This window comes from Stegodyphus dumicola, chromosome 1 (assembly GCF_044657685.1).
Source record: "Stegodyphus dumicola isolate Sdum_Otavi_A_Nest chromosome 1, ASM4465768v1".
Classification (NCBI taxonomy): Eukaryota; Metazoa; Arthropoda; class Arachnida; order Araneae; family Eresidae; genus Stegodyphus; species Stegodyphus dumicola.
The window spans coordinates 102,343,967-102,357,232 of NC_140768.1; the positions used below are offsets into that span (position 1 = coordinate 102,343,967).

The 13,266-nt window shown below is 31.2% G+C and overlaps 1 protein-coding gene across 2 annotated transcripts; it reads right to left on the minus strand.

The window, feature by feature from the left end:
* Positions 1-547: 547 nt before the first annotated feature.
* LOC118194747 (uncharacterized) lies at positions 548-12,631 on the minus strand. 2 transcript variants are annotated; one of them, XM_035365947.2, is made up of 2 exons: positions 12,478-12,631; positions 548-2,098 (listed from the first exon to the last, which is right to left on the minus strand). In XM_035365947.2, the coding sequence occupies exon 2, from the start codon at positions 2,086-2,088 to the stop codon at positions 880-882; it is 1,209 nt and encodes a 402-aa protein (XP_035221838.1). In that variant the 5' UTR covers positions 2,089-2,098; positions 12,478-12,631; the 3' UTR covers positions 548-879. The 2 variants fall into 2 exon arrangements, with proteins under 2 accessions (XP_035221838.1, XP_035221839.1); XM_035365948.2 differs by having other exon boundaries at positions 12,482-12,622.
* Positions 12,632-13,266: the final 635 nt, after the last annotated feature.

Sequence of the window (13,266 nt, forward strand, 5' to 3'; positions counted from 1 at the left end):
TATTATATGAATAAAATTAGATTGCTTTTGTACTTTTCTCTCAAATTGAGAAAATTTGTTATGCATTTTCTCTCTATTATATGAATAAAATTAGATTGCTTTTGTACTTTTCTCTCAAATTGAGAAAATTTGTTATGCATTTTCTCTCTATTATATGAATAAAATTAGATTGCTTTTGTACTTTTCTCTCAAATTGAGAAAATTTGTTATGCATTTTCTCTCTATTATATGAATAAAATTAGATTGCTTTTGTACTTTTCTCTCAAATTGAGAAAATTTGTTATGCATTTTCTCTCTATTATATGAATAAAATTAGATTGCTTTTGTACTTTTCTCTCAAATTGAGAAAATTTATGCATTTACTTTATAAGATAATAATAATATAATATAATAATACAATAGTAAAATTAGAATTATTTTTTGTAAATCATTCTCAGAATCATTTTGATAACTCTGCAAATTTTATCGTGCGTTAAAAATTTTAGTCTTCAGAACATAATACATATATACATTAGTGAATGCTTAGTTGCAAAAATTACTTGATGAGTGTATGAAAATAAAGTATTTATTTTTACAATTAATATTTATTTAAACCTAATAACAGTACACAATAAAAATATATGTTTAAAAATGTGAAATGAAATTACAATGCATTAAAAAATCATATTTCTAATATAGTAGAATTCAAATACTAAATACATTTACAATTAATTAAACATACAAATCTTTGCTAAGGACATATGGAGTATCATAATGTAAATTCTAGCTTTAAAATTTTTTATAATTTTGCAATCTGTTTCTTATAATAATAAAATGGTTATATAGTCATTACGTATACATAAGTTCTAAATTAATTTTAAAGTACGTTCAGGAAAAAGTTCATTCTTCTTTCAGCCTGCCTAGTGCATTATCGGCAATGTCGTTACAGGCACCAGATACCATTTCTGAATTATCAGCATTATGTGAATCGAGGAATTCCATTCCGTTTTCAATATTCGAATTCATCTCCTTCTTCAGTTTCCTTTTCAAAGCTTTTATTTCTTTCCTTTGTTGCTTAACCTTTAGATGTTTTTTACTCTTTACGTGATTCTGAGCACTTGGAACGCCATTGAAACTCAGATGGCAAATATTGCAAATCAGGAAATCATAGACCTCCTTGCTGTTTGCGCTGGTCTCACCGTCTTCATCAGAATACTCTGAAGATTTTATAGGAATTATTTCAGGATGAGCTGACAGCAGGGCCATGATATCAAATTTAGATTTTTGCTTTTCGTGGTCATTTCTTCTCAAGTGAATCTTCAAAGCTATAGGATCGTTGAAAGACCTTTTGCATTCTTTGCAAACAAATTTTCCGTCTTCTTCCTCACGGATGTAAAACTCTTTTAGATCTTCAGCAACTTTTGCCTTTTTTACTTCCTTTTTGTGAATAGCGCTTTCCATGTGTGTGGCATATGGTATTGGTCCGCTGAAGAATTTACCACACACTTCGCAAAAGTACTCCTCTTCCTCGTTATCTTCAGACTTTACATCTGGGCTGTCCTTCTTCCATTTTTCAAGAAGGGCTTGCTGTTTGCTTTTTTTATCGTGTGCTGAACTTCTCAAGTGCTGATGATAATTTTCTGGGCCACTGAATGACTTTTGACATGCAGTGCAATGAGCGAATGGCTTTTCCAGTAGCTCATCATTATCATCTTCTTCGTTTTCAACAAACTTGTCGACTATTCCTTCTACCTCTTTCAACTTTTCCTTTAGTTTAAGTTTTTTAAGATTCTTTGAGTGTCCCCTGCCCTTCATGTGCGCTTTATATTGGGAGAAATCACTGAACACCTTCTCACAAACATCGCAACTGAATTCTGAATCCTGATCATCATTAACATCGTCTTTTAATTTATTCAACTTTTTATACTTTTCTTTCGTTTCTTTCTTGCCTAGCATTTTGTAATGCTTCTTACTTTTTAAGTGTTGCTCGTAGGATTTTACACTAGTGAAGTCCATATCGCAAACGTCGCACTCGATTTCCAGACTGTCACTGCTGTCGTCGCTGTCTGAAGCCACATATTTTCCCCTCTTTTCTTTTTCTGAATCCATGTTCGTTTACCTGAGGAATAAAAATACCACACGTGAGTTGGAATGCAGATTTAAAAATTTCAGAATGAAAGAACGTATATAAAAGTAGTCAAATATTAGATTTGTTTCAGATGTTAGGACACTCCGAAATATACTGAGTGTCCCAAAATAATGTTTAACCCCATTTGAACTTTAAAAACAGAGAAGCTATTAAAGACGGCTGATAGGATATTTTGTATTTGAAACTGTAATGTCTGCATTGAATATATGTGTGAGTATATACCGTGTTCATAAAAATTCTTACTCCGACTTTATTTTCGCAACAGGTGAGTGTATACATATATTTACAATTACAAAACGGTTTTAAATAATGCAAAGATTCATCTTTTATAATTTTTAAATTTAAAGAGTCAATTTAGTCAAAATAATGAAACCTAACCTTTGACACGCTTCTTCGATCCCTATACCTGTATTTAGAAAAATATTGTACTCGTTTTAAAAATTTCAGAACGAAAGAAAAAGCACAAAAGATTAGAAAGAAAAGCACAAAAGGTAAAGCACAAAACGATTGATTCCCGTACAACAAAAATTGATTGAGATATTTGATATTAAAATCGAGCATCACATTTAGGTAGCGTGCATAATTTTAAGAGTGAGATCTTTTCATTTGTGCTTAAATAAAAATATCTGTTTAGAAAAAGGTTTCTGATGTTAAGAAATTTAGGAACGAATATTCCTATGCAGATTATTGTAAAAAAATATGAATCAGTATAGTTTTTGTTTTTAAAATAAAAATCTTATTCTCAGAATTTTATAGAATTCGTATTCTAGAAAACACTGGTAGGCTTCAGTATTGGCATGCAGCCAACTCATACTATTCTTTGTAATAATTAAAATGAAAAATATTTGTAATTTTAAAGAATTATTTGTACTGTAAGGTTTATCCTAAGTTTTTGACAGTTATCTTTAGTTAAAGCTACTTTCCTATCCTTCCTAATTTCAGCCTACAATTTCCTACTAGAATGTGTTTTTAGAATAGCGTTTAATGCAAATGAGTGGTATTTAAGTCGAAGTTCCACTGACTAACGCGCGTTCGCCTTTTGGCTACGTCTCTCTAAGCTATTACTACGCTCGGCCGTATTTCAGGTACTCGATAGCTTTCTAACTTATTTGATTCTTAGGAGCCAATTACTTAGAATCTTGATAGCTTCGGCTATGTCTCTTTTTTAGTTAAGTTTTACTTCTTATTACTTTAAGTGTGGACGCTTTGTTGTGAGTTCTGAGAAAGGAGAAGGCTGTTAAGTTCTTATTGTCTCTGTTTATGAACTATTCGCTGAAGTGTTCATGAGGTTCCTATACACTTAGCTATTAGATACAAGGTTGCAACCTCACAGTACAGTTATCAGATTATGATCCTAAAGTAATAAAACTTGATGATAATTTTAATAATGAATATTTTCAGCTTTGATGGTGTATAAATAACTGGTGAAAAATTCTTGAGGCATACCAAATGTAACAAAATTATAAATAAAGACAAAAATAAATCACAAAAGAATATCATTGAATGGCATTTAAGGCAAACAAAAGTCAGTCTCGAATAATCCTAATTTATGTATTAACCGATCACTCAATGCAAACTGAAAATGAGATCAGAAATAGCAAATTCTGTAATTCAATAACTCAGTCTTACGGGAAACAAACTTTTGTGTTTTATTTTTTGTAAAGCGTATAACATTTCCTTAAATATAATGTTATGAATTTTGTATATATGTAAATTATTTTAGTAAAATTATGTGTAAGTTGTAGTATCTGTTGTAGAGTGTAATATGAAAAGTCTCAAGAGAGTGAAGCTTCCTCTGAAAAATAAGGTTACAGGGGCAAGTCCATTTAGCACTGAGCTAAATGACTATTTCGCCACTAAGCTGGCGATGGTTTGAATTTTGATACTAAAATGCCCAGAAACTACATTCGTTATTATATGCTATTCTTCTAAATGAATATTTTTTAGTAATTGATCTTATTTAATTAAATTGGGACCAAGAGCAAATTTAAACTCCGATTTAGGTGAACATGAATTGCTCGCTTTTCATCGGTCTTACGTGTCATGTGACTTTGGGGATACTGCAGTCCTATCAATTGTTTATTCCAATCAATTGTAACAGAACTCCGTCTTGGAGTTGTACAATAAAGCCGACACTCGGGCTTGAACTTAAGAGACTAAGAACTAAACTAATCTTAACTAAAAAAGATATAGCCGAAGCTATCAAGATTCTAACGGAGTTGGCCCCTTAACGCTAATTGACTGCGAAGCTATCAAGGGCCTAAAGTACGGCCGAGCGTAATAATAGCTTAAGAGAGAGTAGACTAAAAAGGATGACGCGTGCTAGCCAGAAACTCTGGTTCTCTCTGACTAAGGCTCCAACTCCAACTCCAACTTGCTTTATTTTCCGCGATTAACCTGCGAAATTGCAGGTTGTGTTCCGGCTATCGAACTTTGGTGCTTCTAGGAGCGCTGCAGGTAAGGAAATGCCGAACGTAGTTCTCGTGGAGACAGGATAGCAGATGCAGGGGGTGTGACCAATGTCACGTGATGAGCGATAAACTGACTAAGACAATAGAACTTCGCAATTACTAAATACCGCTCTTCCTCGATTTGCATACAAACGTGATTCTAAAACTACGTTCTGACCGGAAGTGGTAAGCTGAAATCAAGAAGGGATATGAAAGGAAGTTTAACTCAAAATTTAACTGTTAATAAAATTAACATAATCCTTACACAGTTTAAGATAAACAACAATTCGTTCAACTTTAAACATTATCAGACATAAAGGCGAAAATATCACAACTTTGGTTTCGTTGGAAATAGTCAACCCATGTCAAAGTATTGTTGTTACATACGTATAATCGAATTTAAAAAATAATGTGAAATATAATTATATATATGTGAATATAATTAATGGGTATGTGGAAATATTGAGATTTTAGCCTCGCAAGAGAAAATTTAACGTTCTTCGCGTTGACACCACATAAAATTGAACAATAAAATCACAAAATATAGTTTAAAAGCAGCTTACTTTTAGACTTCCTAATAGAGTATTAAATGATGCTCAGCTTTCTTAGTAAGTTATTGATTAATACAACTTTTCTTTTATTATTATTAGCTCCAAAGGGATTATGAGTCTCGAATCTCAATTTTTCGTCGAATCATTCCTAGTGTCATATCACTTTTCAAATAAAGAGATGCCAAGATGTAAGTTAACCGAAGGGGAAAAGCTTTTATCACCTGGAAGAATGACGGAGAATACGCGGCAGCAACAAACGAAATCGAAATGACGAAGGTCAGTCTAAACATAAAACGATCTAGAAAATAAAGAATTCGAACGTCCATTGTCAGAAAAAAAAGAAAAAAAAAAGATAACGCGTTAAAAACGAGTCTTTTTGGGCGATGTTAAAATCTGAACATTTCAGATTTTTTAATTTTTATAACCTTTATTTCATTTTTAATTAACTTTTTACCTTTTTAACTATGAATTCCTATGGATTATTAAAAATCACTTTCTTCTCATTTAGGTCACACAAAACTCAACATCAGAATCCCAAAATTTAAAAAAAATATATGTTTAGAATTCCCAATAGAGTGTTTCCTTTTAGATACATATTCGCTATGTTATTTTTTTTAAGTAATACATGGCGATAATATTTTGTGGCAACATCATTTTATTTGTGTTACCACACTTTTTTTTATTCGCTGCATTATTTCTTTAAAAGTAATACGTGTCCATGTAATTTGATGACAGGCCGGTGGCTCAGTGGCTAGCGCATAGTGCAGCAGCACCACAGGTCACGGGTTCGATCCTTAAATCCCTTGATGGATCGATAAAATGAGTACCAAATTGGCTTGGAGACTAAACACTTGGGGTTCTGTGGCAAGCTGACCACTTGTCCATGTACCCCGAGGATGTTAAATGTTCATGTACCCCGAGATCAAGGTCAAGAAAGCAGATATCAGGGCCCTGCAGGCCATGGCTCACTAAGGGCTGTTACGCCATTTAGTTATCTAATTTGATGGCAACATTTGAAAAGTGATACGGGCAAAAAAGAAGTTTGAGCCTAATAGAGTCTTTATTTGGCATAGACTGACGAAAATTCTATCAGTTTCGACGGCATTCTGTCACAGAGAAGTTACAATGCTTCACTAAAATTCCATTTTCAACGTGACTAACATTGTAACATGTAATTTGAAACACTATAACTTTTACGGTGCTTATTGTAGAAACGGCGGTTTGCAAATGTTGGACTAGTTAATGACACTTTCATCTTCATTTGCTCTAATTTTTACTCTGAACTGCTCTCTGTTAATGTTGTGTGCTATATAGCAGGTTTGATTGGAAAAAATCAAAGTTATCGTTTCCATATTAAAAATAAATAAATAATATAAAATTTGAAAATACAATCTAGATTTACAACCAGAAATAACTGTAACACAAGTATTTAATTATGCTCTATCATAGCTGTACGTAATTTATATAACTATTTGCCTCAAGCCTTGTACAGTGATAAAAGTACACAGCTACGTCTTAGGTAATTATGTCTTTTCTTTACTAAATGGATGCAAAAATCTTGAGTGGCGCCATTTTAAAATGGAATTAGTAAAATAAAAAGTTTTCTCACTATTGTTTGATAGTGCTATTACAAGCCCTTTATTTCATATAAATGATTTTAGATTCTGTATTTTAAACTTCTTGGAACTCTTTCAGGTCTTTCGTAACGGCTTAGTTTAAAGATTTTTCAAGTGATAAACTGTATATTGAATACGCAATAAGAGATTGACTTTTTCATAAGTTTGTAATATTTTATATATTTTAAAACCCTTTTTTAATTTTTTTTTAAAAGTGTAACGGTAAGTTCCCTCTTGCAGTGTTAAAATATAATCTGAAGTACTCAGTCTAAAATCTCAAAAAAGCATTTACAATAAAATTTTTAATCTGAAATATTCAAACTGCAGTTTTGCTTAGATTATTTTAATGAACTTTTGATTACCATTTGGAAGATAGTCTTACAAAAAAATCAGAAAATTATAATGGGAAAACATTAATCTTCCTTAGTGTATAAATATAACACTTAACTAATTTCTTTATTTATTTGCATTTTGTTGCATTTAAAAATAATAACGTAACAAATAAATGCAATGAGCTGATTACTGTAAGAAATTAAGATTTTTCTTATTCTTTTCTTATTAAGGCATGTTAGCTCAAATGGGCTGTTAGTCTCGAAATTGCATTTTGCTTCGAGTCACTATAAACGGCTTATCTCTTTTCAAATTGTTGCCCTATATTATTTGTAAAGATATTAGAGAATGGAGAATCTGCATGAATGTATGAATGCTTTTCGAAATTTGAAAAAATGAGGTACCTAGAGCCATCAAATTTTGAATAATTTAGTCCTCTACCCGAGCATGTGCATCTCGAAGCCCGAGTTTTGAATTTCGAATTTGTTTTATTATCTGTTTAATATTTTGTAAAACTTTAATGAATTTTTGGTTAACAAATTCAGCGACTTGAAAGCGAGCAGTATGAACACTGCACGAAATGAAACATTTTTACCTCCAGCGCTCGAGACTGTCTATCAAAAATTCGAAAGATATGCTGTCTTTCAATATCTGGTGACTTGAATTTTATATGACGTAAGTCCGAAGAAAATAAAATAATGTTTAATAAATAACATTAGCACACAAAACTTTAATAATAAAAAGGCAAAAACATTTTTCCTAGCTATCTTGCTAAGAAAACTGAAGATTGTTATGATTAATTGAGAGACGAGTGAAAAAATATAAAAATATTCATGTCAACACTGCATCGGAAATTCTAAGCATATGCTGCTATCCTGGTTTTAAAACTTTTGTAATTTTGCTATTGGATTTTATATTGCGTAAGTGCGAACAAAATGATGGTTAATAATAAAGCTAAAAAGACAACATGAAATGGGTTGGCAGAAGTGAGTGAACAACAGAGTGGTAGACCGCGATCTCAGCGAGAGCGTACGAAACCTTAAAAAACTCTTTTGGGAGATATTTAAACTCTGAAAAGTTGCATTTTTTTTCTTTTTATTTATTTTGTCAAATTTAGTTTTTAGTTTCAAATTTGGATTCTATATATATCAAGTCTGTAATTTACAATCATACTATGTCATTTGTTTATGCCCCAAAATAATGCTTTTAGTACTGCTCGTTCTTGACCAGTCTTGGAAATACTGCATTATAATTTATTATTGTGACATTAGTAAATACATTATATGTATATATATATATAATGACAGAACAGAATACAATTTTACGATGAAGATCGGCGTGGTAAAAAATCAAGCAAATGTATACCATGTCCAAAAAGCTCCTCACGCAGGCGTTATTTTCGTAGCCTTTCGTCATAACGTATAATTTCAATTATAAAAATTTTTTAAATGACGCAAAGACTCATGTTTCGAGATCTAAATTTAAAAAAAAAATCAATTTTTGAAAACATACGAAATCTAATTTTTTATATGTTTCCTCGGTTATTTAAGAAAATATTATACTCATTAAAATTAAATGCAAAAAGTATGACTCCTGTACGACAAAACTGACCTTGATTTTTAATTTCAAAATGTACCATTTTAATATTACATAAATTAATTATTAAATAAATTACAAAAAATTCAGGGTTGATCTTTCCCTCTTTAAATGCCATTCAATGACATTATTTTATGATTTACTAGTGTCTTTATTTATAATATTGTTACATTTATTGTGCCAAAAGTATTTTCACACAAGCAATTTTATAAGTTTTTAAACGATCAAAATATATTTTTTACTTTCTCATGAAGTTTTATTAATTTTAAATCATAATCTGATGATCATACAAAAAATTAATCAAAGTGCAAATATTTTTCATGTGCATTAAATGCAAATCATATTACGAGTTAGCTACGTGCCCATACTGAAGCCTGCCAGTGTTTTCTGAAACAAGAATCCTTTAGATTATGCTAACAAGACCTTCATTTCGAAATAAAATACACTGACTACCAATAAGTATTTGGACACCTATGCAAATGACGATATCTGCGGTTCTAAGGTACATCACGGACTCCGCCGGTATATATCGTGTAGGAAACAGCATCGGCTTTAGTCGCATGCAAGATGCCTCGCAGTTCGGAGCTCTCTGATTTCAAGAAAGGTATAATTATCGGGTATCACAAATGTGGCCGATCCTTAAGGGACATATCTAGCGATCTGAACTACCCAAAATCGACAGTGGCCTATGTGATTAAGAAGTGGAAATTGAGCGCAGATTGTCGAAATGTGCCCCGAGTCGGCAGACCAACGAAACTGGGAGATAGAGACCGACGAGTGCTGTCCAGAGAAATTCGGAAGAACCGCACCCAACCGATGGCCCTCATCCGAGAGGAGTTTCAACAGGCATCCGGGAGTATTGTTTCAATGAATACCATCCGTAAGGAAGCACATCTGCTTGGTTTTCATGGTCGTGCTGCTGCCCATAAGCCTTTGATCACAAAGTCCAACCGCGTTGCTCGGTTAATGTGGTGCAAAGCACATCGAAATTGGACCGTAGATCAGTGGAAACGGGTTCTTTGGAGTGACGAATCAAGGTTCACCCTTTACCGTTCGGATGGCAGGGTCTGGGTTTGGCGTCTACCTGGAGAACGTCTCTTGCCAGAATGCATTGTGCCAACAGTCAAGTTCGGCGGAGGTGGAATTACGGTCTGGGGCTGTTTCTCCTAGTATGAGCTGGGACCCTTGGTCCCCATTCATGGTAAGGTCATGGCAATTCATGGTTATTATAAATGCAATAATAAATCTAAAATGACAAAATTTCCTACAAATTATGAAAGGTTATTTTTTCAGATTTATTTTGATTTCATAACAAGAAATCTTATTTCTTAAAAACTGCTTCAATTGCTTCGCTTAAAATTTTAACAAACAGCCTTAATTTAGCAATAAAAAGCTGACCAATACACATTACAGTCTAGTAAACATTCAGCACTACGTTTTCAAAATACTGTAAGCTTAGAATTTTTTTTTTTTTAAATGTACCACATTCGTAACAAATAGAACGATAAATGTAGCATACCTGTAACACAAAACGCAATAAAGAGGCATAGCATGAAGAGTATCACAATAATCTAAATTATATTAAATATCGTGAATTACCAATTTAAATAAATTAACAAGTTAGTTGGACACTGAGAATTAACCTAAATAAAATGATAATTTATTAAATTCTTAAGGATGAACCCAAACAATTAATAATTTATTAGATTATAAGAATTTAATTTCTCAGGCACTAAAATTTAAAAAAATCGTTTGAAGACTAGTCATCGATTTTCTATTACTGTTATGTAAATGCAATTTTTTAAAAAATATATTCTTTATTTTTTTATCCTTTTTGCTATTCTCCGGGCGTCTTTTTATAATCATGTTCAAATTTTCGGGATATTGCTTACTTCTTTATCCAAGTGAGTAAATTGGGAAAAATTTATCTTTTTCATGACACGAGATCATGAATGAAATGTGTTTAAATTTCTTTATTTATACAATACACAGTTTAATTTTAGTATTTTTTATTTTATTTATCAATAAAAGCATACGAAACAAAATTTTGCCTAAGAATGATTTACCTTTCAAGAATCCCATCTGATATTATAAAAATTTTCTTTTGCTGATTTAAAAAAATGTTTTGGACAGAATAAGAAAAAACGCAACACATCGGTGATCTTTTTTTTTCCCCCATTTTAATTTTTTTTCCAGATTCATGTTATTGAAATATACTTGCAATTCAGACATTAAAGGGATACAGAGCTTCACAGAATAGTTTATCCCACAAATTAACTCTAAAAAAAACTCCATGCAATTTTGCCCTGTATTTTTATTTCCTTTTCGGATTCATGAAAAATACAATAATTAGAATTCTAGCATTAAGGGGACGTATAACATCAAATAATCATTTGTACGATAAATTAATTCTGAAACTATGTCTGTGGCTTAATTTTACATATTTATAGCGGCTCATTTGTTTTTGGACTTGTACATTTTTCAATTTTATTTTATAATATCAGTTACTAAATAATAGCAAAATGGCTTTGTCTTTCTTTCACATATACTATTGATCAAACTTTTTTTTAAAGCCGCTTATTTTGAAAAAGTTTATTAAAAATGTTTTTGGTAAAAAAAAATAATCATTCGAAAAGTTCTAAAAATGAACTTTCTTAATATATTCGTATTCGAACACTTTAAAGAAACACTTTATACTTAATGAAAACAAAGCGAAAAGGAAAAAAAAAGAAAGCGGAAGGAGATCCAAAACTTCGTTTGATATCATTTAACTATAATTACACTTTTCATGCAATCTGGCAGGGATTTAAATGATTTTTTCCAGTTTAAATATTCTATTTTGTTCCATTCCTCCGTAAGAATTCCTTTTTATTTTTAAAGCTTTTCGAAGAAATGTCATCTTTGTTTATTTTTTACTCTGACTCACTCCGCACATGTTCGATAGGATTTAAATAAAAAGAATATGGACGAGTTTGTCTAACTTCAGGACACTTGTTTAATAAAGAACATTCAGGGCTGCATGTTTGGATCGTTATCCTGATAGAATTCGAATGTATGCATTACAATTTTAATTGTAGATGGTTTCAGTTTTTGATTAAGAATATTTATATATTTATACTGATATTTTCAATTAAAATAAGAAAGAAAGCGAAACATAAGAAACCCATTATGCTTCCACTTTTAAGTTTAAGAGTAGGCAATAGATTTTTCAGATTCAACTCTTAATTTGCCTTCCACCTTACCAAGTCGTTTATCGGATCTAAATGTATTAAATTTTGCCTCGTCTGTGAATATAACATTATTTCAATATGATACATTTTTTTTTTACCATGGATTTGGCGAATGACTTAAGTATTTTCATTGTTTTCTTGATGACAAAGAATTTCCCTCTTGGTAATCATCCATTGTAGCCATGTGCTCTAATGACATTTCTAAGGGTTTCAGGGTGAACTTTTATAGTAAACCATTCTGCTAAATTCAATGAAAGTCTTACAGTGCGAATTCTAGAGTTTTGTCTGATTTTTCATAAGATAAATCTCCTATAATTGAAACTGGTTTTGAATAACAAGCCGCTGGAAGTCTCACAGAATAATTTACTTGTTATTTATTTATTTATTTTTGAAAAAATATAAAACACTTACTTCATCTTGTCGCCACATTTGAAAGTGAAATAAGTCAATTTAGGGCCGATTTTTCATTTTTCTACGTAACATTTAACCATCCAGTTTGCACAAATAACTTTACAAAATCTAAAACTATTTTTGATTTAAAATATAAGAATCAAGAACAAAATTATACGAACTTACCTACCGAAGAACTCCTTTGAAAAGCGCTTTTTCCTCCAATCACTCTAATTGATACTTTGTATACAACGACAATGAATAATACTATCACAATGTTGTGCTTTTTTATATCACTGCTGATGAAAAGCAAAACTAAAAGATAAAACGCAATTAAAGTTCCAGTTATCGAAATATATGATAACTGTTGCTTGATAAATGCCACTCTCGTTGCAGCTGTAATTCGCTTTTTAGATATCAAATATGGAGAACATCAACTGAAACTAAAAGTAAGAAAGATTGAAATAAAATTATTTCCTTTACTTTTCCGATAATATAAACTGCGTTTATGCAATCGGAACTGTTGTTGTATAACCCAAAGAACGAACTTAATAAACATACGAATGGAAATCTATTCACATACGTAGCAAAATAGAAACGAATTTAAATTACAGTAGCTGACATTTGCTTTCTGAAACTCGTATTTTTAAATTTATTTCCAGAGATCTGGTGCTAAATATTATATATATGGACTGCAAAATTTTTCCTAATGTATTATTTTTTCTTTCATTTTAAGACTTGTTTTTGCAAAACAAATATCATCAAAATTTCTTCGCTATCAAATAATTTATTCCAAAAGTGTTAATCAGTAACTTACATAATAATTCGGATACTCGAACGTTTGTTGAGATGTTTTAAAAAGCGATTTTTCTTGTCACGCTTTTTTGTTTTAAATAAAAATACTTTACAAGAATTATCGTCTGCATTTGGAAATTATTACTTATTTAGCAAAATATATTAATATTGTCATGTCGC